This window comes from Capsella rubella, unplaced genomic scaffold (assembly GCF_000375325.1).
Source record: "Capsella rubella cultivar Monte Gargano unplaced genomic scaffold, Caprub1_0 scaffold_1, whole genome shotgun sequence".
Classification (NCBI taxonomy): domain Eukaryota; kingdom Viridiplantae; phylum Streptophyta; class Magnoliopsida; order Brassicales; family Brassicaceae; genus Capsella; species Capsella rubella.
Window position 1 is genome coordinate 6,178,611 of NW_006238923.1, and position 23,520 is coordinate 6,202,130.

General features: G+C 37.8%; 8 protein-coding genes across 10 annotated transcripts; 1 reads left to right on the forward strand and 7 right to left on the reverse strand.

Moving 5' to 3' along the window:
* On the reverse strand, window positions 1-2,673 carry LOC17898301 (rhodanese-like domain-containing protein 8, chloroplastic). Its single transcript, XM_023789176.1, has 8 exons — window positions 2,324-2,673; window positions 2,111-2,164; window positions 1,818-1,967; window positions 1,525-1,687; window positions 1,194-1,285; window positions 928-1,031; window positions 556-831; window positions 1-412 (listed from the first exon to the last, which is right to left on the reverse strand). Exons 1-8 carry the CDS (start codon window positions 2,645-2,647, stop codon window positions 259-261), a joined length of 1,317 nt encoding a protein of 438 aa, XP_023644944.1. The 5' UTR covers window positions 2,648-2,673; the 3' UTR covers window positions 1-258.
* A 438-nt stretch (window positions 2,674-3,111) lies between these two features.
* LOC17900616 (kunitz trypsin inhibitor 2) lies at window positions 3,112-3,839 on the forward strand. Its single transcript, XM_006304515.2, has one exon. It carries the CDS (start codon window positions 3,173-3,175, stop codon window positions 3,758-3,760), a length of 588 nt encoding a protein of 195 aa, XP_006304577.1. The 5' UTR covers window positions 3,112-3,172; the 3' UTR covers window positions 3,761-3,839.
* Window positions 3,760-6,158, reverse strand: LOC17897999 (probable zinc metallopeptidase EGY3, chloroplastic). The gene is made up of 6 exons (XM_006303930.2): window positions 5,489-6,158; window positions 5,189-5,386; window positions 4,867-5,091; window positions 4,545-4,783; window positions 4,302-4,456; window positions 3,760-4,226 (listed from the first exon to the last, which is right to left on the reverse strand). The coding sequence occupies exons 1-6, from the start codon at window positions 6,029-6,031 to the stop codon at window positions 3,868-3,870; spliced, it is 1,719 nt and encodes a 572-aa protein (XP_006303992.1). The 5' UTR covers window positions 6,032-6,158; the 3' UTR covers window positions 3,760-3,867.
* Window positions 6,159-6,273: 115 nt separating this feature from the next.
* On the reverse strand, window positions 6,274-7,839 carry LOC17897621 (basic transcription factor 3). The gene is made up of 6 exons (XM_006304208.2): window positions 7,735-7,839; window positions 7,218-7,285; window positions 6,981-7,129; window positions 6,825-6,881; window positions 6,697-6,735; window positions 6,274-6,600 (listed from the first exon to the last, which is right to left on the reverse strand). Exons 2-6 carry the CDS (start codon window positions 7,283-7,285, stop codon window positions 6,422-6,424), a joined length of 492 nt encoding a protein of 163 aa, XP_006304270.1. The 5' UTR covers window positions 7,735-7,839; the 3' UTR covers window positions 6,274-6,421.
* Window positions 7,840-9,640: 1,801 nt separating this feature from the next.
* Window positions 9,641-11,156, reverse strand: LOC17897671 (putative GDP-L-fucose synthase 2). The gene is made up of 2 exons (XM_006305272.2): window positions 10,958-11,156; window positions 9,641-10,797 (listed from the first exon to the last, which is right to left on the reverse strand). The coding sequence occupies exons 1-2, from the start codon at window positions 10,977-10,979 to the stop codon at window positions 9,833-9,835; spliced, it is 987 nt and encodes a 328-aa protein (XP_006305334.1). The 5' UTR covers window positions 10,980-11,156; the 3' UTR covers window positions 9,641-9,832.
* Window positions 11,157-11,628: 472 nt separating this feature from the next.
* On the reverse strand, window positions 11,629-15,490 carry LOC17897842 (homeobox-leucine zipper protein HDG12). Its single transcript, XM_006306859.2, has 10 exons — window positions 14,703-15,490; window positions 14,499-14,616; window positions 14,224-14,412; window positions 13,680-14,135; window positions 13,495-13,596; window positions 13,210-13,410; window positions 12,960-13,131; window positions 12,620-12,882; window positions 12,423-12,512; window positions 11,629-12,337 (listed from the first exon to the last, which is right to left on the reverse strand). The coding sequence occupies exons 1-10, from the start codon at window positions 14,819-14,821 to the stop codon at window positions 11,987-11,989; spliced, it is 2,061 nt and encodes a 686-aa protein (XP_006306921.1). The 5' UTR covers window positions 14,822-15,490; the 3' UTR covers window positions 11,629-11,986.
* A 732-nt stretch (window positions 15,491-16,222) lies between these two features.
* Window positions 16,223-18,691, reverse strand: LOC17900226 (protein MAINTENANCE OF MERISTEMS). The gene is made up of 6 exons (XM_023789660.1): window positions 18,596-18,691; window positions 18,192-18,271; window positions 17,460-18,107; window positions 17,199-17,351; window positions 16,734-17,114; window positions 16,223-16,653 (listed from the first exon to the last, which is right to left on the reverse strand). Exons 2-6 carry the CDS (start codon window positions 18,246-18,248, stop codon window positions 16,459-16,461), a joined length of 1,434 nt encoding a protein of 477 aa, XP_023645428.1. The 5' UTR covers window positions 18,249-18,271; window positions 18,596-18,691; the 3' UTR covers window positions 16,223-16,458.
* Window positions 18,692-18,796: 105 nt separating this feature from the next.
* On the reverse strand, window positions 18,797-23,032 carry LOC17900559. Of its 3 annotated transcripts, none has more exons than XR_002832474.1 (12): window positions 21,656-22,490; window positions 21,476-21,547; window positions 21,329-21,387; window positions 21,112-21,250; window positions 20,825-20,921; window positions 20,653-20,719; window positions 20,448-20,546; window positions 20,226-20,315; window positions 19,805-19,959; window positions 19,612-19,713; window positions 19,314-19,522; window positions 18,797-19,056 (listed from the first exon to the last, which is right to left on the reverse strand). XR_002832474.1 is itself a non-coding variant. In XM_023777180.1 (12 exons), exons 2-12 carry the CDS (start codon window positions 21,900-21,902, stop codon window positions 19,435-19,437), a joined length of 1,215 nt encoding a protein of 404 aa, XP_023632948.1. In that variant the 5' UTR covers window positions 21,903-21,924; window positions 22,915-23,032; the 3' UTR covers window positions 19,146-19,434. The 3 variants fall into 3 exon arrangements, 2 of the variants coding, with proteins under 2 accessions (XP_023632948.1, XP_023632947.1); XM_023777180.1 differs by lacking the exon at window positions 18,797-19,056 and adding an exon at window positions 22,915-23,032 and having other exon boundaries at window positions 19,146-19,522; window positions 21,656-21,924; XM_023777179.1 differs by lacking the exon at window positions 18,797-19,056 and having other exon boundaries at window positions 19,146-19,522; window positions 21,656-21,924; window positions 22,109-22,490.
* Between the last annotated feature and the right edge of the window lie 488 nt (window positions 23,033-23,520).

Sequence of the window (23,520 nt, forward strand, 5' to 3'; positions counted from 1 at the left end):
TTGTGCTGCAATTACAGCTTGTATATTAAGTTGCGAATTGCTGCAAGCTTTGTTTGTACATGTTGAAATGAAAATTGAGTTCTGACAAATTTCACACCCAAGAATATCAAAGAATGACTAGTAGTTCTTCCTGGAGTATGCTTTTGGTTAACTTCATTTGCTTCTGCCTCAGCACTCTTCTGCTTTTTCTGTGTGATGTTTCTTCACTTGTCCATGTTTAAGTGACAAGCCTGGCATAACTAGCCTCTCTCAACATGATCAAACCAATGGTGCATTTTGCACTTCCGAATCACGATATACATGCCATTTTTCATATCTCTTTACTCCCTGCAAGACAGGTCTAAGTCTGGGAGCAGAAATGCAGTTTGAACAGCAACATCCCTTCAAGTTGTCGACACACTTTGCACAACATCTGAACCGAAGATACAGGTAAGTTTAGTAAAGCAATGGCAACTTACAAGCCTGTGTCCTTCAAAATCTAAATTTTGTAAATCATACTACTTGTTAATAGACAGACATATAAGGATGAAAAGTATAAGCCATTATGCAACTCACAAGAAAAGCCGGTTGCAGTCAAGGTTAGCACAGTTCCGATGTCTTAGTTCCTGAACTTGAGAATCACAAATATAGCATCTTGCAAAACTTGTATCTACAGGTGTTTCTGGAGTTTTTATGGCTTCATCCACGGCATTGTTACAGTAGGTAGCTGGTGGGAGAGAGAGACGAGAGTCAAACACAAACAGATTTCCAACCCATTCAGCTGTGCCTTCTTCTTTAAGATAATGTGAAACTCCACCCTTCAGTGTATACAAGTTTTTGAAACCCCGCTGTCTGAAAAGAGACTTTTCACAAAAAAGTTATTTGGGGAAAAAAAATCTCGAGGAGATGTTAGTAAGATAATGCAGGAGTAGAAGGCCGCAGTGCTACCTCAAAACTGCTGAATATACATCGCAACGTATACCTCCAGTACAGTACATCAGTATATCTGTCTTTTCCTTGTCAACATTTATCAAAGGGTCTGAAGGAGCTTCCTATAGTGTAGAGGCATAGTCAATATTATTCACTGTTAGATATTGTTACCTTTAGTACTTTAAAATAGGTAACCTACATAAGGGACATGTCTGATCACTTTCTATTAATCTACAGGTTGTTAATAAGAAATTTTCAGCTGCCACAGAATAGGATGATTGTACCTTTTCATCAGATAGACCAAAAGAAGTGTTCCGAAAGCAATCAACTTCAGGTCTAGGTGCCCCACGAAAATGACCAACATCCCACTCATAACCTGTTCAAATCAGATATCTATCATCTCCATTCTCCAAATACCAGTAAGTCTAATTTGGGCAATATGTGACGCCCATTAAGAATCACAAACAACTACACATGTTCACAACTGGAAATAAAGTGGACAACAAAACACAAATAATAGAAAAACTAATGATCAGTCATGGAGATACTAGATAATAAGAGAAATAAAGATTTTTTTCTTGTTACCGTAGACGGATATAAAGGAAAATGAAATACCATTTCTGACATCCAATAATATGCAGGTTCTGCGACTACTTGAAGGTGATGCTTCATCATCATCCGCTAAGCCTTCCAGTTTCCTTTTCCATTCAGATGGTTCTAAAGGTTTTGCTCGCATTGGTGGATCAAGTAAGGGAAGGTGTGAGATTCCCCCCTCATACTAAAGGAGAAAAGAAACGCAACTAATGTTAAGTAATCTGACACCATATTTCAAGATATTGCATTATCACGCACTATATATGCCCATTTTGAACCATATATTTAAAATGGTGTTATGGAATGTAGCTTGCCTGGACTAAGGAGGGTTTGTTCTGTAACTTTAACTTAGGGAACGCATGCCCATTATTAGCAGGAGACATCTGTACAAGCAAATCCGAGAATCTATCATCTTCTTTCAACCATTCAACATATGCAAGAGCATCTTTAGATGGTCCACTGTACTGCAGGAAACAAGAATTACAGCAGTTAACACACGACAAAGTTTGATATAGTCACATAAATATGCAGGCATTCTCATATAGTTTGGGTGGAAGAGAAGAGTAATTCAAAGCTGAATGCGTGATTACAAAATGATAATTGGTACCTGCGCGTTAATTCCTTGTTCATTGAGATATATCCGACCTCGTATATTCAAATCCTGAAAGGCGAAAAAACCATAGGAAAAGGTTCAAACTTTGAACCAAGACAAGGAACGCTAACAATTCCAAGGCTGTTTCAGGATCATATTCTGAAAAAAAATCTATCAATTTATGATTTTTCGAACAACATGACAATTCACATTTCTTAAAAGACGGACCTTTAAGAAGGAGAAGTGCTTGTCAATCTCAGCTTCGGGATCTTCGATTGACACAAACCGATAGAAGTTTACAACAATGAAATCTTCTCCTTCATTATCAAATTTGGCGTAGCTATTTCTTCCTCTGTTTCGGCATTTGCAGGAGAAGATCCATCTTCTGCTAGGTTTCTCTGAGACGAGATGTCCTAGTCGCGATAAGCTCTGATTGTTCCAAGAATAATGTTTGAATAGAAAAGATTGGTCGGAAAAAGGAGTTTTGGTTGAAGTGAGAGGTAGTGGAATAGTTAAGGAGAGTGAGAGCATTGCCGCCGGCGAAGCTCTCATTATCTTCTCGCGGGTGAAGAAGCAGCATATTCCGTTGCGGTAAATAAACTACATTTTCAATCTTTGGACATTTATATTATCTGAGGCCTTAAGCCCAACTCAAGCCCATTTTCATATTTTATATTACGAAAAAATAAGAAAAATAATTTCAACCTAAATTTAAATCCGAAATCTAAATTTAAACTTTTTGTCGGTTTTAACAATCTTCAAATCTTATCTAAACTTACATTTTTGACAGCTTACTTAGTCAACGAAAGCGATTTCGTCACGGGTGATCGAAAGATGACGTCGTGAAGCTTTGACCATAACATTATAAACATGTCAATGAAGTTTATCATATATGCTCGACCACAAACTCATATAATACAGCGCGCATTTAACCAAAATCAGATGTAGTTTGACTTTGACTTTTCATAGATACGTCGTCTGGCTTAGCTTACCTTTATAAATAGAAACTCTTTTCTCATCTCTCTTTTACAATCCAATTCATACTTAAAAGTTTCCATAAAAAGAAAACTTCCTACAATGTCATCACTTCTCTCTATTTTCCTCCTCTTCGCCGTCTTCATCAGCCACTGTGGAGCCACCACCGAAGCTGCAGTAGAAGCAGTAAAGGACATCAATGGAAAACCTCTCCTCGCAGGCTACAACTACTACATCTTGCCTGTAGTTCGCGGCCGCGGCGGAGGACTAACCATGTCCAAACCTGAGAATAAAACATGTCGGACAAGTGTGATCCAAGCCCGATTCGAAGTCTCTCAAGGCCTACCTTTAAAATTCTCACCATTTGACAAATCAAGAATCGTCCGTGTCTCAACTGATCAAAACATCAAGTTCTCTCAAACTTCGATCTGGGAATTAGCCAATTTCGACGAGACCACGAGTCAATCCTTCATTTCAACTTGTGGCGTTGAAGGGAATCCGGGTCTGACAACGGTTAGTAACTGGTTCAAGATCGACAAATTTGACAAAGATTACAAGATCAGGTTTTGTCCTACAGTCTGCAACTTCTGCAAAGTCATCTGTAGAGACGTTGGAGTGTTTGTGCAAGATGGAATGAGAAGACTTGCTTTGAGTGAAGTTCCATTAAAGGTTATGTTTAAAAGAGCATAGATACAACGAAATTCCACAAAATATTTACAATGTTTCTGTAACACCCATTACTAATAAATAAGAAGTCTTTTCACTGCTTGTTTCTGCAACTTAATTAATCTACATCTTTAGAAATCATCACCACGGAAGAATGGTCCATTGAAGAATGAAGTGGAGAAAGTACCTCCACTATTGGGGAAGAGAGTGAGGAAGCATATGAGTCCAAGGACTATACCCCAAGCAAACCTATCGTCACCTAGAGGAGTGATTTCGTCTTTAGCAGGTGTTTCTTCACCACCTCGAAAGAAGGTTGCAAATAGCCCCCAAGCTAAACATAAGACACTTCCGCTGAGGCCTCCGATACCGAGAAGGAGTGATGTTGTAAATGAGAGAATGGCAGCTGTGCTTCTTCCAAACATGGCTTGAGCGATTCGACCTCCTTCGAGTCTTCCACATGGTAATAAGTTCAACGATGTCACTACCATACCTGAAAATAATTAAATGTGGTTTAGAAAATGATAAGAAACTAATAATAGAAACCAACAAAAGTTATGAAATTTACCCAAAAGACCAGCAAAGGCAAGTGGGTCAACAGGAACGCCAACTCCTTCAACAGCGTTAGGCAACACATTACCAAGATCATCCGCATAGGGACCAATAACAAATTGGACAAACGAAAGCAATGGGTTGTTATCAAAGAATTGTGGCCTTATATACCTATACAAAACGTTAAAAACTAATCAGATACACAAAACTGCATAGAAACAGACACAAAAAAGTTCAGTTTCATCTACTGAATCCTTACAAAGCATTATCTCCTCCACTGAAACTACCATCAGATATAAACGCGGCAGCTGCAAGAAGCAGCGAAGTCAGGTATGCACTAGCTGTACGCGCTACTGGGATGTCAAATAACGCCTTTTTGTTAGGAAGCAATGACTCGTAGTTGTTCATAACTCCTAAGCAACCAGTCCAATTCGATGGCACCAGAAACGAGGGGCTTAATTTAACACCGTGTCGCGCAGCAGTTACTCTGGTTGCTATCTGAAACAAACAACTAACAGGTTTAGTGACATGTATAAAACATAACAATCTGGAGCTAGCTCTCTTGATTTGCTTCAGCTTACCTCTGAGACGCCTAAGATGGAGAGAAACCCGCCAAAAAGAGGAACTACATTAGCAATGTAGTCATCAAAAGTGGCATCGGGTTTAAGGAAAAAGCCACTCATAAGCGCTATGGTTCCAAAGGTTGTAACACATAAAGCAATTGCACTAATATATCCCCAAGGAGTGCTTAATCTAGTTGATTCAAATTGTAGATCGATTTCCGCCTTTGGTTGCACCATACACACCTTTACAAGCACACAAAGAACAAAGAACTTAATATCGTTAGCCTTAATCCTGAAATAAAGTCATCAAAGTCAGAGAATTTGGAAGGCCTTATTCTACCTGTTTTGTGATCTCATTGGATCTTTCTTCCATAAACCACACAACCACATCACGCTCGGCTGCTTCCGATAGCTTTGCTTCAAGCTTAGGGGTGACTTCATCAATGGGTTTTCTCAGATTTCCAATGAAGATTCCTCCATCTCCAAACCGACGAACGTCCGTAGCAAAAAACGTATCAAACCCAAAACAGCTCTTCAACTGTCCATCATCATCATCACAAAACACTTTCAAAAACGAGGCATTCCCAACAAAACACATAAGAATCATCATGGCGTATAGATATAGAAATGAACCATTTACCTTGTTTAGATCAAGAGCCTTGAAAGTCTCTTCAGCTTTCTCAAGCCTTTCTTTCTCTCTAGTCAAAGTGTCACGAGCCAAGCTGTTGAAAATTCTGATGATCGGATTCTCACTGTTGCTTTCCTTGTTCAGCTCTCTCAGCTTACGATCAGTTCTCGTCTTCTCAAGCTTTATCGCAGCTTCGATTGATGGATTCCCCATAAACTTCTTGAACTCTTCGTCCGTCTTCCAATCAATCTCTTGCTGCTTCGATTTCTTCTCCTCCTCCTCTTCATTGATATCTGGTGGAGACGGCGCAGTTTCGCTCGGGTGATTCTCATTTTGCTCCTCCGCTATCGCCACCGGAGACGGAGCTTCGTTACTAGATTCACGAACTTGATCATTTTCCGCTGAACATCTCAAAAGACTCCTGTGTCTCGTTCGGTACGTCTGATTCACAAGTTTCGGAGGTAATGGTCTGTTACAGCGACGAAGACGCGAATTGTGACAGTGTTTGAGAGTTAAGGAAGATGAAGAGGGAGTAGATACAAAGAGGGAAGCCATATTTTCCAAAAAATCACAAAGATTGAGATTTCACAAAGAAGAGACATGACTCTGAGAAAGAATTTGTAGAGAGAAGGGTGAAATGTCTGGAAAGTTTGAGAAGAAACTCAAACAATACAGGTGGAATGGTTTTATGCAACAAGACAATGTAATGTGTCAACATCAAATCCAATCCACACCGTGAAGAAGAGTTGAAGAGAGAACCTGATTCGCTGTAATAAAAGGGGCTTCAAGACATCAAATAATTGGATAAAACCTTAAGTCATTAGAGGGGAAACAAGATTCTGGTCGGAAACTACAAAAACGATCGAGCGAACAAACATATTATAAAGATATGTAAAAATCAAAGTGCGGTTCATTTTTTTTGATGTGGTCTCGCTCTTTTCCTCTCTAAGAAGAAGCAGCAGCTGGTACTTTCTCTTCAGCAGCAGCTTCGAATGTCTCTCCAACTAGCTCTGGGACATCGTCATCATCCTCCTCTTGTATGGTTGCTGAGGCATTACCTTCACCAGGAGCTTGTTTCTGGAACTGCTCTGCTAGCTTCTTTAGGTTGTCCATGTTGTCTGGTCCTGAAAATTTTCAAAATACACATATATTTAAGATATCTTTGATTTGGGAAAGAAACATATATATCTTGAATTAAAGTATAATAACATGGTTCATACCGAGTTGGCTGAGAATCTGAGGAAGGATATCTTGCAATTCTGCAAGTAAACAAGTTTTGCATCAATCAGTGAACAGGCAATGAAGAAGAAACAAGAAGATAGAGATGAAAAGATGATCAGATGCATACTTTTGGTCTGAGGAGAACCGCTAACAACCCATGTGTTTGCAGCAATCGAAGCTTGAACTGTAGTAACATTCAGAGAGAATCAATGGATAGTGAAATGGAAAGAAAAAAAGGCATTACAAATTCTGGTGACATATGCAAACGTAAACTGAGACTTACCCTTGGGGTTGATGAATTGAATAACAACATCATCCTTAAAGATGTTAACTTCTTCAATTGCTGGAATGGAGTTAACTCCAATTCTCTTCAAGGTGCTTTGGAGCCTCTTGTCATCAGTTGTATTGGTCTTGTGCACAGCCTTCTTCTTTCTGCAGTAATATCAAAATGGTTTTATAACATCAACCAAATTATAGGCAAAGTATTGAGCTATTAAATTGATAGATAAAATATTTGTACCTTCTGACTGTACCCTTTCCGCCAGTGCGGACGGTGTTAGCCATCTTCATCAACTTTTCACGATTCATCTGTATACAAATCATAAGTAAAATCCATCAATCCCCAAGTCACATCAAAGAGAGGTTAAATTAATGATAAAACTATGGTTACTACATTCACAAAACCTACTGAGAGCACCCTCTGTAACAACACTTAAAGTGACTAGAAGAAGTATAACAAGGCTGAAAAGCGCCGACAAAACTCGAATTCAGATGCGCTAATGTTACTATTACTTTAAACCTAATTAAGTATTCAACTTTATCATTCAATTAGGTATCAAATCCCCCAATCAAACTCAAAGAAGTTAAAAACAGTAAAGATCATCTCCCATAAATTTCAAAACACGGGCACAACTAATCCTAAAATCCATAAAGAACCAAAATGAACCAATAAATAAGATATATCTGAAGTTTGAGCTTGACCCGTTTACAAAATCAAAAAAGAAAAGGAAAAAGGGCAATACAGTGGGTGGATTTACCTTGAGATTAGGGTTCTTCCTTCTCCGAAGAGTGTAAGGAGATAAGAAAACAAGAAAACGAAAAACAGAAGAGAGACGCGGGCGGCGCTGGAGGGTTTTGCCCTTTTAACTATATGCTATTCGGAGCCAAGCTCGTCTCTTCATCCAACGGTGTATATCATAAGTTGCATAAAAATGTCTCAGTCCCTACCGTTGGATCGTATAGCAAGGCTTGATTATAATCATGGCCCAATCATTACCCTAACCCATAGGCCCAATTTAAGCTGGCCTGATAAATATTATCATTCACCCGAGCGTACCAAACGATAACTCGCTAACCAGAATTTCAAAAATCTCACAAGTTTCCATCGGGTGTTCAACGAAATGGCTGAAAACAAGGTTAGTTTCTTGGACGATTACTGACACATGACCTGATTGTGAGTTAAAGCACAATTGTCACATATTTCCCATTTTCCACCAAGGATTTCTTTTTAATATCAAAATTTTATGCATGATTTTAAAGAATCATATAATGTTTTTCGAAGCATATATAAAACATCAGTCCTGCATAAATGCATCGAACCTTTTAGAATTTTTGTATTTTAGTGTCAGCTTAAACGATGTTTATTTTGGTGCTTGAGACCATTTCCAAGCTTTATGCACAAATCCCTTTAAATTGTATTGTTTAACTCTCAGTTCGATCGGGATTATATATGATTTAAAAAGAAAAAAAAATAATGTAATGGCTGAATATGATACTGAGCACTACTGCCCAGCTCTTAGCTGCTGCATGCTGGTTCTCTCTTTGGATAAAGATGTCTGCCTTACCCATCTGAATTTTCATTCTCTGCGATTTTTGTATTTTTTATGGAGTTTAATACATATTAAAGTTCACCAAAAAAAAAAAAAATGGAGTTTAATACAAGAGAGCACACTTTATTTTATTGTTGCCGTACGTCATAAAACACATATACCACTCATCATTATGAGTTGTACACTACTCACAAACACATAGACCATGAACACATTTATAAGTAAGATACTTTTTAGCAAAACAATAAAACATGCAAGGGAAACGCGATTTACAATGACGACTCCAAATCAATTTGATGTTGTAAGGAGCACCAACATTTTCCAACTCTTTCACACTTCTCACTGCTTCCACTTCCTTAATCGTCCCTCCCAACGTCATGCCTGCAAAATTTTATATATCTTTTATACATCTTATATGTAGTTACTGGAATTACAAAAAAAAAAAACCTAATCTCCAATGTAACATGGAAATCATATAAATGCATTTAGCTGGAAACACTCACTTATTAAAGTGAAGAGAACGAGAACTACTACAAACACATCACTTGTTTTCATCGTCCTCATTATTATTTTTATTAATTTGATGCGAATTAATAATAATGTTATGCAGTATACTACATCTCTTTGGGTATATATATACACACGTATATGCAACACCGTATCTCTAAAATATCCGTTTCAATATTTTTTTGGTCAAAACTTCTAATTAAATCATTTGAGTACAAAACTATTACATTCCTTGAATGTGAGATTTTCTTAATCATCTTATATGGAATATGATCTCTAGGGATTAATAAGAATGATCCTGTGAACTTTCAAAATAAAATCCTTATAGAAACAAATAATATAATATTATCTACTCATTAAAGTATTAAAAATTGGAAAGGCTAAGCTAGGCATGAAGAATAAAAGAATTTTAATTATCTATATTTCCTTAGAAAATAAATTATACTATATATGATAAATTGTATGATGGGAGGAGTTTAAATATTACTTCATAACAAGTTAAAATTTCGTTAAAATTTTGTTTAATAACACAAACTTATATGTCGAATAGAACTCATTTAGTTAAGCTTCATATTGTATAATCTTAATAATTTAAAAGAAAGTTGAATTTAAAACAAATAAAGAAAAGTTTGGCCCGCTAGATTATTCCAATATAAAGTTTGCTGAATTTGCACGGGTTTAAAATCCATGAATATAATAGAATTACATTAAAGAGAGAGAGCTTTGTATAGAACCAAAACGCAAACGCATAAACATTCACGTGTACAGAGAACGAATAGCGTTGAGTTTGGGCGGTTTTTTACTGCTTCTTCTGCACAACATTCTCCAAATACCATTCATAAGTTTGGGAGAGACCATCTTTCATAGAAATCTTCGGAGTCCATCCCAAAGATGCGAGCTTGGAGTTGTCCATCAGTTTCCGCGGTGTTCCATCCGGTTTGGTGCAATCCCAAACAAGCTTTCCTTCAAACCCAACAACTTCCTTCACCAACTCAGCCAATTCTTTGATCGTCACTTCGATACCACTGCCTACATTAACATGCTCAAATCCGCTGTATCGACCCATCAAGAAAACGCAAGCATCAGCCAAATCATCAACATGTAAAAACTCCCTCAACGGACTACCGCTTCCCCAAACCACAACTTCATCTGCATTGTTGGCTTTGGCTTCATGGAACCTCCTCATGAGGGCAGGAAGCACATGGGAATTCTCCGGGTGGAAATTGTCATTTGGACCGTAGAGATTGGTGGGCATACCGGAGATGGCATCCCATTGATGCTGAAGCCTGTAAGCTTGACACATCTTAATCCCTGCAATCTTGGCAATGGCGTACCACTCGTTAGTCGGTTCAAGAGGACCAGTGAGAAGAGCGGATTCAGGAATCGGTTGAGGAGCGAATTTGGGGTAAATGCAAGATGAGCCGAGGAAGAGGAGTTTCTTCACACCGTGCGTATAAGCAGAGTGGATCACATTGGTCTGGATTTGGAGATTGACACTAATGAAATCAGCTGGGTATGTGTTGTTGGCATGAATCCCACCGACTTTAGCTGCAGCTAGGATCACATAAACTGGCTTCTCTGTAGCAAAGAAGGATTCAACATCGGATTGACTGGTGAGATCAAGCTCGGAATGGGTTCTAAGGACGAGATTTGTGAAACCCTGATCCTGGAGCTTGCGGACGATGGCGGATCCAACCAATCCCCTGTGTCCAGCGACAAAGATCTTAGCTGATTTCTCCGACATGAACGAACCCGATTTCATTTCTGAACAAAATTACCAGAAAAATTACAGACCTGAGGGTTTCAAGTTTCTCCACGAACATTCAAATTCACAATTCCACAGGATTTTCGTTAATACTACACATGAAACATTAAATCTAATCTAGATAAATTATAGAGAGATGAAATTTAAAAATTGACGTACCGGAACCTGTGGTGGCCGCCATTGTCGAGATGGTAAGAGAAGATGAGGGATCGAGAAATGGGGATTTTGACTTATAGCTAAGCAGTTTTCGAAGTCAATGAGCAAAAACGTAGATTTGTTGGCAAAGTTTATATATTCCTCGGATATTGTGAGGTGGAGGAGATCTGTATATCCGCCGGCGATATGAATCGGTGTCGGCCACTTTTTTTTTTTCTTAATCAGAGTTACCCATCAGAATATTCAATCCTCGCCCATGGGCCTAATATATTTTATCTCGGTCTCGGCCCATTTTGCTTACTTATCCGTCGGTACGGTATTGCAATGTTAACTGTTCCGGTTCGAAGCTAATAATTTGATTCAATAAAACGAGTGAAAACGGTTTCAGGTAATCCAGTACCGCACCAAAGAAGAGAAGTCAAATCGACCAGTAGCGACTAATTTGATAAGTTTGAGTAATAATGTTGTCAAATATATATTTGATGTATTCTGCAAGAGCTTGTTAAATCTGTTATTCTCTTTTTGTGTATATCAATTGCCATAATATTGATTGTGCTTCTGATTTCGAAAGTAACAACATTTCACTTCCATCACGTCTAATCAAACATAACGTGTTTGATGAACAAATTAACTCAATAGTCAATAGTAATAGAGGGAGGAGAGAGATTTAATGGTGATAGATAAAAAAAATCTAAGTTAAATCAACTAGACCAATGATAGTAACTTAGTTATTGTAGACAAAAACAAGTAAGAAAACAAACAAACAGAAGTCAATGCCCGAACCATACAAAAAGACATTTGTGCATGGTGCGTTCTTGACTCCCACTTTTCACCAAACTCAAAAATAAAAAAAGCCAAAAAAAAAAATGAACTAGAGAGAGAGAGAGAGAAAGAGAAAGAGAAACTCAGAAGAATAATGATTTCTTACACCCTTTGCAGGCATTGAAGACAAACACTTTTAATGACTTTCGCTTCTCTGCTCATTGAAGACCTTCTCAGAAATCAGATGGGGAAATAGCTTTTAATGACGTCTCACGCAGTTGAAGGACAATTCAAGGTGGTCTTAATATGGTGGACAGTGGTATTGATGAGATTATTAACTGTCTCCATTGACTCCATGTTCAGTTTTGCCGGTTGCAAACCACTCACCATTATCTGAAACCCAACCGTTATCAATGATCCTCCTCCCTTGCTGCTTCCGTCTGGTGAAATGGCAAACCCCGACGGTAATATGGGAATACAAGATGTGTCTTGACCGCTCATTGCTATGTTCAATGCTGGTAGATCCACTGGAGTGTAGATCACAAGCGCTGCACTTGATGAGTCTATGCAGCTTTCTTGCAGGATCAGCATGTTGTTTTGTGATGACGATACATTGAATCCCTGATGAAAACAAAGGAACCAAATTTTCCAATCATTAAAATCAAGAATCCAAATATATGTATAGTGTCCACTGGAGTAGGCTTACACGAAGAACCGATATGCAGTTTCCAGGATTTGATCCGTTTGCGATATTAGCAACTTCTTGAACAGGGTTTCCATTTGAAAGAACGTCCCACTATAAAACCGAAACAGGGATAAACCGGAGAAAATATCACGCGATTAAACAGTCTTAAAACACCAAACGATTCTTGTTTCTATTGTTATGTTAAATCTGTGTGGTACCTGAGGCCGAGTTCTTTCATCTTTGAGGAAATTGAAGACGTTTTGTGGAGAATTTGGGAGCCAGAAACTGGTGGCTGCACATAGAACCATCCCATTTGGTTCATGTAGGCTCTTGTGCGAAGTCACACGGATTGCAAATTCATCCAGTCCAGAGACAACCGTTGAGCGAGTGTTGTTAGATGTGCCAACACTCAAGCAGAAGTTGCTTACCATTCTGTGAGCAAGTCTCATTATACTTCTCTTCCCTTCTGGCGATGGAATCACTGAATTGATTTCAAATGGGTCACTTAAGGTTTGATTAACTGATCAACTAAGATTTCTAAAAAATGTCTTTAATTACCTCCACCAAGATCAAGGGATGATGTTGCCGGTTCCGTGAATCTCTCACACATTCTTTGGAGAGTAGAGATCCAACGTTCCGCTCCAAAAGCTAATCCTTTATGAACACTGTCTTTAAATATCTCATGAATCGGTTCTTGCTCCTCGAATTCAACATGTTCCACCCAAGTAACCTGTTGTTGTTTATGTAAACGATTCAATAACAGGATTTGAGATGCTAAAAGAATGAAACAAACAGGAAGTTCACCTACCTTTGAATAGCCATTGGACATATCTTGAATCAGGCAACCAGAAGGAAATCTATATGACCGAGATTGAGATACAAACTGAGGAAACTCGTAAGAGACATTTGCAATAGCCCAAGTTCCATGTTCAATTTGCTGACAATATCTTAGCACACAGAACTCACGCGTAGCTACCATTGGCGAAAGCACTTGAAGCTCTTCAATCATCTAAAACAAGCCAAAGCAAAGTTAATCAAAAGTTTCATACGCAGAAAAGAAGATCATCTCTTTCACTAAGTAATGTTCTTTTACCAAATGTAATGCATCTCCATGGTTTCCACGAAATCCTGATGAAATCACTGCAAGGGTTTTAGATGCTGCAACGATTGTGGGGAAAAAGTCTGCTGATTTAACCTGCATATTAATGAAAAATTACATGAGACTAATAAGAAAACGAATGTGAACAAATAAAAACTTCGAAATGGGTTACGACTTACAGAATCCATGAGCATGTCCACAAGTGTCAAAGCATTAGTGAAAACAACACCAGAAGATCTAGATGCTTCCATTCGGAGTTCATTCTTCTTTCCACCATTACTACTTGATCTTGGAAAAAGATTCTCATAGCTTTCAAGATTGAGAACCTCTCTGCAACCTTCTGTGGTGATCCATAGAGGCTCATTAGTTTGAAGAAGCCTAAGCAATTCTTCCATCGCGGTCACAGCAATGTTGGTCATAAGAGACTTATCCATCTCTGACAAAACCAAGTTTGGTTGAGATGGCAAACTAGGAAGAGCCATTGAAGAACAACTTCCTGGAAGAAGATCAAAATCTAGTGAAGGACCGCTATGGAATAACTCTAATGGCGAAACATGCATCGGATTTAGTAATGGTGGAAGATGAGAGATGGGTCTTCCTATGAATTTAGCAGCAATACTGGAAACCCTTTCGAGCTGCAAAAACAAACATCAAATGTTGATGGAGGTTTAACCCTAAAATCAATCACAATGCATCAAAAAAATGTCTCAGAAAAACCAAAACCTCATCTCTAAGCTGTGCATTTTCGATGCGAAGCTTTTGTTCATCAAAGTAAGAGTCTTCGTTGACAGGAGAATCACCACAGTTGGGGCAAATAGCATGTTTAATAGCTTCTCTAATAGCAATGTTTTCGCAACGAATCTTATCATTCTCTTCTTTCAGTGCACAATTATCAGCTCTCTCGTGTTGTGCCTGCAGAACAACAACAAAGAAGCAAAAATTAGAGACTTTTGATGGAGACAGAACAAGAAAGAGAGAAACTTTAGCAGAAAACAAACCTTCTTTTGAGTTCTTCTGTTTTGAAACCAGAACTTGATCTGTCTTGGAGCTAAACCCAACTCTCTACTAAGCTGATTCCTCTGTTTCTCATCTGGATGCTGACACTCGTTGAAAGTACTAGAAACAAAGACCCAAAATCATCAGAGAAGAGAAACAAACCAAAAAAAAAAACAAAGACAACATTGAGGAAAAAGAGCTAATACGATTCGAGCCGTTGGATCTGGTGAGGTGTGTGGCGGTGAAACCGCTTCTTCTTCTTGTTCTTCTTATCCGTTTCAGAGCCGTCGTGAATTTGGCTGTCACCGAAAAACTCCATGTTCATCAAAAGTAATGTGTAGAGTAGACGAACAAAACAGTGTCTCGTCCTTAAAACCAAACTTACTAACTCTGGACCATCACACAACTGTAACCATTAACGCCAACCTAGTAGAAGAAGAAGAAAAAAGTTTTGTTCTTCCCTAAATGAAAAAAAAAAAAGATGTCTAAAAAGAAGAGAGAAGAAACGAAACGGAAGAGAATCTGAGAGAATATGTTTAAGGGGGAGGAGAAAAGGCTAGATTTGGTATACGATAATCTCATAAAATCCCCAAATTTGAAATCCGTAATTATGGTCCTTGCTCGTTTCTAAACTCTAGAGAGAATTGGTAAAGATGGGAAGAGAGAGAGAGAGAGAAAGGAGAGTAATTGATCTATGGACCTTTCATTTCATCTCGAGCCTATCATAAGCCGCCATTAGTGCTATTTTCTCTTCTCTCCCACCTTTCGCTCCTTTAACATTCATTACAGATTCCAAAACCACTCTCTCTCTCTCTCTCTCTCTTCTTACCTGTCTCCCTTGAGAAATTGCGTAACTGATACTGATGGGTTTTTAATGGCGTTTGACAGAGGTAGAAGAGAGAGAGGTTATGGGTTTTTAATTCTCTTGCTTCTTTCTCCATTACTGCCAATGCCAAGTACTACTTCCTCTCTCTCCCCGAGGGAAACACAGACTGATGATAGCTCCGGAAAGATTTTATAGTTCCGGTTATGTTTAAATCAACTGAGGTTTTTAAATACCCCGGTGGTGGTTACTTTTGTTGATCCACGAGTGAGCCTTTTTTTTTTATCAACGTCGTCATCGTGTAATGACAAAAATTGACTTTTCTTTTGGGGTTTTGCTGACTTCAGCTTCTTCTTTTCCTTTATTAGTATAATCAGTGTTTAGGGAATTTATTTACTAAAAAGCACTAGTATTATTAAATCCTTTTTATGACACAAAAACTGGTTATGTTCTTTTATGCTATCACATAAACTCAATTATACTAGGCAAAGTGTACAATTTGGGTCATTCATTCTCGCAAATAATTATTTTTCTTCAGCATAAGATGATATAGTACTAGTCTTTTTGTTTGCTAGTTAATGCGTGAAGTCGTACTAGCTTTTTTTTTTTTTTTTTTAATTATAAATGGTGGTAATAGTTAGTATGTACTATGAACTACCATATTCATCGTATCTCGTTCACTTAGGAACATCAAACACACCTTATGTGTTACTTTATCCAATTAATGACTACCCTGATTATAAATTTTTATATACACTATGATTAGAACAACACCTTGCAAAATGTTTTCAGACATGATTTTAACGTGCGACAGTAGCCGTATCTTCTCATCTAATGCTCTTGTTTGAGCTGGAATGAAATTAACTGCACATATTGATTTCTCAAAAATCTGCAGCTGCCATGTTAATCTGTAATAGATCCCTTAAAGCTTTTAAACCTCTCTTAAATATATGTACCCTCTTTAGTACTCTTTTAAGATACAAAACCAACATCTCTACTTCTACAGTCAAATAGTTAGCAGAGTCTATGAATCCTTATTAAAGCGTAAACTCTAGTGATGATGGACTTACATCTCCTTTCTCCAAGCGAATGGCCGAAACTAACTGATCAGCCAGAAGAAAGAAAGGATCTTCCTTTTTTCATTCGCTCCAGTCCGTTTGTTGATCCTCTCTCCGCTTACGTTTATTTGTTGTTGATGCCTCGTACCAATCTCCTACTCTCAAGGCATTGGACATTGACATCACTGCTTCTTCAATTGCTTCTCTCTCCTCTGGATGTAGATCCTCTAATGATAACGTTGAGGCCACCTCGTCGAATTGTAGTATAGCAGCTTGCTAAAAAACAAACAACGATGGCATAAGGCGCAAGTTCATAGTGATTACGCATAAATCAACCAAGAAGAAGATGCATTTACCACGTTCATTATATCAGCTTCAAGACTTGTATCTCTGTGAAGCTTTGGGACACTGATGCTATTGAACCACTGCATATATTCACTTTCATCACCGTTTCCCCCTTCATTCTCCACAATGTTTTCCCTTCGTCTCATCCATTCTTCGTCTGCTGTGTTCATATCTTCCACTAAGTCTTCGTCATGGTTCTTTTCGTTTTTTCTGGGAGGAACTTCTCCGGGGATAACTTGGCACAGACCGAATTGCTTCATGCATCGATCTGGGAAGTGCCATTCTACTACTTTTGGACCAATCAATTTTGTTCTGGACCTTCCAAGTAGTAGATTATCTTTGAAACTTTGTGGCACAATGTCAAGATCTCCTTCAAAGGGGCACCAACTCACCTAAAAGAGATTTCAGTGGTAACAAAATATCAAAATGATTTCAAAGCAAAGAAATGTCTAAGAAAACAATGATTTAACTCTTACATTTGATGGATCCAGATCATCAAGCGCCTTGCGATACTTAAACAAGTCATTCTTTGATCGACTTTGCTGCCTTCCTTTCCACAAAAGTGCCAGTGGAAATTGACGGGTGGTTCTCTTTGGCCGATCAATATTCAGATGGAAGTAACTCCAGCACTGAAGATGGTAACACACTTGGCTAAGAACTTCTTGGGAAAAAGTAACAAAAGAGAAGATGATGCTATTAAGATTTAAAAAGAGAACGCCAGACAAATGAAAACAAACCTGTAAGAGTGTCAAGCAACCACCAATGATACTCTGAGACCGTTGAGAGGCATTACCAATTTGTCTATATAAGAAAGCTAGCGCAGCAGCACCCCAAGCGTATTCTCCAGCTTTCTCAAAGTCCTCAAAGAGAATAAGGTAATCAACAGAGATCTTACTGGGATCTGTAGTTGCAAAAATGGTACTCCCAATAAGGTATATAAGAAAAGCACGACTGTGATACTCAATTTCTTTCGCCGTAGCTCCCTTTGGACACTCTGCAAAATTCTCCTTCAACCATTTCGCAGTGACTCGATTACCGCTCAGTTCACCTTTTGGCAGTATCCCCAAAAGTCTGAGGCATACTTGAGAAGGGTCCTCATCTTTTTCTTTAACACCAACCACAGGTTTGCCATCAACAGCAAGACCAAGAATCAATGATACCTCATCGAGAGTGATAGTCATTTCGCCACAAGGGAAGTGAAACGTGTTGGTTTCTCTCCGCCATCTCTCGACAAGGGCAGAGATAAGCGAATTGTTCAAACTAATCGATCCTATCAGACGAAACCAACCAAAACCAGCTTTGTCCACCAATTCTATCTGCTCCTTAGTGAGCTTCCAGTGATGAAGCAATGACGTTCGTTCCTGGCATCTAAGCACACCTCTCTCCTGAAAAGACAAACAAAACACTTTTCACAAATTGTTGTTCTATTAGGACGAAGATAAACGCAGATGGGGATTGATTGGAACTACCTGTCCGGTCAAAATAGCAGAGGAGACGTGCTTATCTTGCTCGTAAAGGACCGGCATTATCAATCAATGCGTGGTTTTATCTGATTCATAAGTGATTAATGGCACTTGAAATTAGGGTTTCTGTGTGAAACGCGATCAATCCAACACAATGATTCCATAAAGGGGTTCAATTCTTCTAAACTTTTACAGTAAGGCAAAAAATTTCGGGTTCCTCTACTCTAAAACATATAGAAGAATCTATTAACGATTATCCTAGGTGAAATTTCAACGAGCGGTGATGCATTACGATAGAAAGGAGAACAATTTTAGGGTTCATCAATCTCTTAACTTTGAAACTGGCACAAAGCAGAACTACCAGTGGAACGAAGAACATATGTATATAATCAACAAAAACGAAAGCTTACGAATTTGGAAACTATAACAGAGGAGGGGAGATCGAAGAAGGTTGCTTCGGAGAAATCTGAGAGACTGTATTGATAACGCGGCGCAGATGGTGAACAATCCGGTTTCGGTTAAAAAGGAAAGATAATTAACTTTTCATTTTAACTGACAGTTTTTAATTTTTGAATTTGATTAAATGATAAATTTTGGGTATTTTTTTATGATGAAAATTCACATTACAATTTCTATAAAATAACTGGTAATCTGGTAGGACATACAAAATTTACATCATCTTGTTATAACTTTTTGAAACGAAGCTCTGGCTAAAAACAAAAACCGAACCAGTGCTGAATCTGTTGATCTTGTTGTTCTCTGAAAGAATCTTCATCATCTCCTCTAGATTCTGTGTTATTCCAGAATTTCCAGTACTTTCTATGTTGCTTTAAGCTTTAAGCTCCAAGTTAAACCTTGTCTTACCAGCAACCTTCAATCACCAAGAGCATATATATCTCTCAGAACCCGCACCGTTTGCTTTTTGCATAGATCATTTTTATTATTATCAATACCGGAAAATGGAAAAAAAATTATACTTTATTGAACAAATATACTATTACATTAACATACAAAGATCTCTCTCATGTAAACTGATTCAAAACCAATTTGATAAGTTTTTCTTCTTTCTATCTCATACACAACAGAGATCAGATCATCGAAACCATTGGATAAATTCTATAGCCATACCATAATCTTGCAGGTAGCCATTGGGAACCACTGATTTCTTTTTTTTGGCTCTATAAGTTTTACACATCTTTATCATCGATTGCTGGTAAACTTGGTTTGAAGCATTTTGAGCATCTTCAGACTACGAAGCTTCAACGAGAGGAAGTTGATATTCATCTGGTTTCAATGCCAAAGCGAAATCAGGAAGTGTTGGTGCTGTCTCCATGATTCTGTTAATCAGAGAGCATTACCAGATTAATATAAAAAGCCTGACCATTTTATGCTTTTGCAACAGAAAGTAAGACAGATTTATACTCACTTTTCATAAGAGTATAGATCACGGTTTATCCTGACTTTACTCGAAGTATCTTTCGGGATTTTCTCGGTTAGATACTTCATTGTTCCAATAAGTGGCGGTGTTCTGAGAACAGATAAACAGATCTTCTAAACAACCACTAACCTGTCACCCCATGAACTAAAGATAAAACTAATTAAAAAGAGAGAGAAATTACCTTGAAGTAGGTGAAGAGATGTTGAATGCTTCGGATGCTTTCTTACTTTCTTTGAAACATTCATCTGCAGCTTGTAAAGCTGCAACTGCCATGCCATGTGATTTCTCTGTGTTTCCTTCATCAAGAATCAAACCGTGATAGTAGTAAGCCGCAGCCTGATCCAAAAGAATCCAGAAGATGGAAGTAGACATTAGACAAATGGACCTTAATTGCCTATTCTGGCAAAAGCCTCATGGTTCTCAGAATGTATTGATATTGATCATATAAGCAAAACCCGAAGTTTTGTCTCTTATAAAGACAGAGACAAAGACTTTATAAGGAAGGGCCATAGCTCAGGACAATAACTGAAAAGGACCAGACAAGTTTACATATGAAAGGAGTAAGAGAGCACGAAAAAAAGAAAGAAAGAATAAAACAGTACCTTAGCTTCAACATACTTCCACTTAACAAAGAGTCCATGCTTTTCTCCCCAGCCGTTCGCTAATGGAAGATTCATTAGATTATCTTGTGCCTGTTTCAGCGCACAACATCAAGGAAAAGGAAGCATCAACAAAAAGTTTCAGATGTTTCCAGTGACAAGTGGGGGCAGTTAATAGACAATGCCTCAATGACCAAAAAGTTGGATAAGACTAAGGATGTTTACTTGCTGCCAATATTTCACCATTTCACATGAAAGTCTTCGTTTTACTGCGAGAGTGGCCTTCGAGCTATCAATCGCCATGCCAAGTTGGATATCAACACCCTATAGTCAGCAACATGCAAGATGTCAGATCATCAATGAGAGAAAGAAACCACATGAGCTACAGTTATATGCAATAGGGTAGCTTCCTTTAAAAAAGAGGTACTACCTGGCCAAGTGCCTGCAAGCAAAGGGCCCGTAGAACTCCTTCCCCTAAATCAACCGGTAAAATTCTCCTGCAAAGAAACGAAATACAAGGACAAGGATTGTGCCATTAGGCTCAACTGAGAATTACCCAAAATGTAGAGTAAATGACATTGGAAACTTTTTCATCTACCAACCTTTGTTCAGCAGAAAACTGAGGGAGTACATGCTTAACAGCACAATCAAGATATCCAGCTGCTTTTAAGAAGATATCAATCGAAGCTCGTCTGTTTTCTATAATTAAAAAGAACAATCACTGTTAAGTCTGGGGAACGTAACCATCACATTTCATTAACCACTTAAGAATGAAACATCATCAAATAAAAAAAAACACCCTAAGACAAAACATAACAGAATGTATGAAAATCCCCCTCAGGCAACTGAAGAATGAAGATAGATAAAAAAACTCTCAGAGAAGCCTAACCTTCTGAAACTTTTGGATGGTTGTGACCATCACTAGAACCTCTAGGAAGAAGCAGTAAATTGGCTTGAGACATTTGTAGCATTGCCATTAGATGCAAAACGGATAAAACTTCATACCAAACGTTTGACATCTCTGTTTCCTGGTTAGAAGTAAATATGTAAGAGTCTGTTACATTATAGTGACACTTGAAGACAAACTGCTTTGCTAATTACCGCACCTCTTCCTCATCTTCCTGATTTACCCAATTAAATGGTACTTTAAACTGTAGATGGCTACCTGAAGAACATCACAAATACAGCAGGGTCAGAATAAATCTCTGAAGCCAAACAGATCTATTTATTATAAACCCATAACAGTACATTACCATCTTTACTTAATCCCAAGAGAACAGGTAGATAATCTACCAAAGCTTGATGGAGATCCGAGAGCGTTGAACCTCCAGCCAAAAAAACAAGATTCATGAAGAATTCTAAATGGTAAACAGTAGAAAGCAGGCAAAGAATAGAAAACACACAAAGATCTTCACAAACATATATATAAATACCATGTTGTGTTTTTCTCCTAGTTCTTGTTATTGTAGGTCCTTCTTGATTAGCCATCACTACTATACGCGTTCTTAAAGCTGTCAAGCGTTCCACTAGAGCCTTGGGTAACTGATCACCAAGGGACTGCAAAAAATCCACAGCTCTGGGTATCCTTAAACCAGGTACATATACTGAAACCTCACCGATGCTTGTTGGCTTTCTTCTGTTGCCACCAGTTTCTTTCGGCGTTGATGCAAAGCATCCCATTTTTAACAGAGCTTAAGAAAATCTACAAACCCCAAAAGACAACAAATCTACAGCATAAGTGGCAAATCTTGATAAAGGTTTCACAAGGGATCTTGTGGGAAACAATCTGTGACTATGAAATGATCAGGCAAGTTGGAAGAAGAGAGGAGAATGATTCCACATTAAAAGACTTGCAATAAGGAGAGTTGATAAAATTAATGTCCAACCGCAAAAAACAGGTCAAGTCTTTCCTCCTCCACTAGATTCATAAGGATAAAGTAAAAACCCAGCTCACGAGCCATCTGCCATTACTAAACCATCTTCAAAAATTCAACGTGACTATCTAATCTACACGAATCTTCAAAACAATCTAACTTTAAGACCAAGCTCCAAGCAGAAACAAACAAGTAAATGACACCGTTTGATAAACAAGTAAGAGGTTGTTGATTGACACTTATCAGATTTATTGGCTATAAGCTATATATAACTCGACTGGTTTCTGCAAGAAACAGGGAAAAAAAGAGACTAAACTGGAAGAAAACAAATGAAGCATTTTTGAGTCACGGAGAAAGCATGAAACTTTGCAAATCGTCATAAAATTTTCTCCACAATGAAACGTTATACCGAATACAGGATTAAAAAAAACGAGGAATTTACAAAGGCTGCAAAGCAACTAGGCTTAAAAAGGGAAGATTTTGAGTAAAGGCTCACCAAGAATTATGCAAAAATGTAAGGAGGAGTAATGGAAAGGGATGCTTTAACTTGCCCAAACCAAAATATATAAATTTATATCCGTCAAAAACAAAAAAAAAGGTAAAACCTTAAGCAACATTTTCCCCAACAAAAGAAAGAAGAAAAACACTAGACTACCACCAAATCTGGACGAGCTAAAACTCGAATCAAGTCAGCAACTAAAATCTTCAGCATTGAATCCTTCAGCATTGTATCGGTTACGAAGGACAACGGATTCAATTGACAATGAATCTGGAAGGGAAAAAAAAAAAAAAAGACTTTATAACAAGTTGATTCTTACCAAAGAGGCAAAGATATTCAAAACCGGCTAGCTTAACACATATGATTAGTTTTCAGAATCGAATCAGTTTGGCTGCTCCCCATTGAAGAAGTTGAAGAGAATGGTTCTTTAAAGGAATTGATACAAACAGAGAAGAAAGATGAAGACAAGATAACCAAATTTTTTACCAGGGATTAATTTTCAACGCGAGTAGAAAAAATAAAGCTTTAGGATACTACTACTTCACTAGTCAGTAGTACAGCTAACTTACAAAAAATAAAATAAAAAATAAAATAAAAAATAGTAAGAAAAACAATCATTGTTTCTATATATATTACTAACATTTTTCCAGAATTTTTTATATTAAATTCATGGTATCTGAAAGATCATTTCATATGCTATGAAAACATTAAGCTACACCTTTACTACTGGTTCTTGAATCTAAATCTTTTTATTGTTTGAGACATTTTACAATCATTAGACAATCATGAGTTAGTTAACCAGATGCTAACCATATTATATGAATTATTATGCAACAAATTAATTCGTTTCGTTAGTAGCTGATTTCCCTGTGGTGTTTAGACTAAAACTAATTAAGTACAACTTATACCATATCTTAAACTTAAA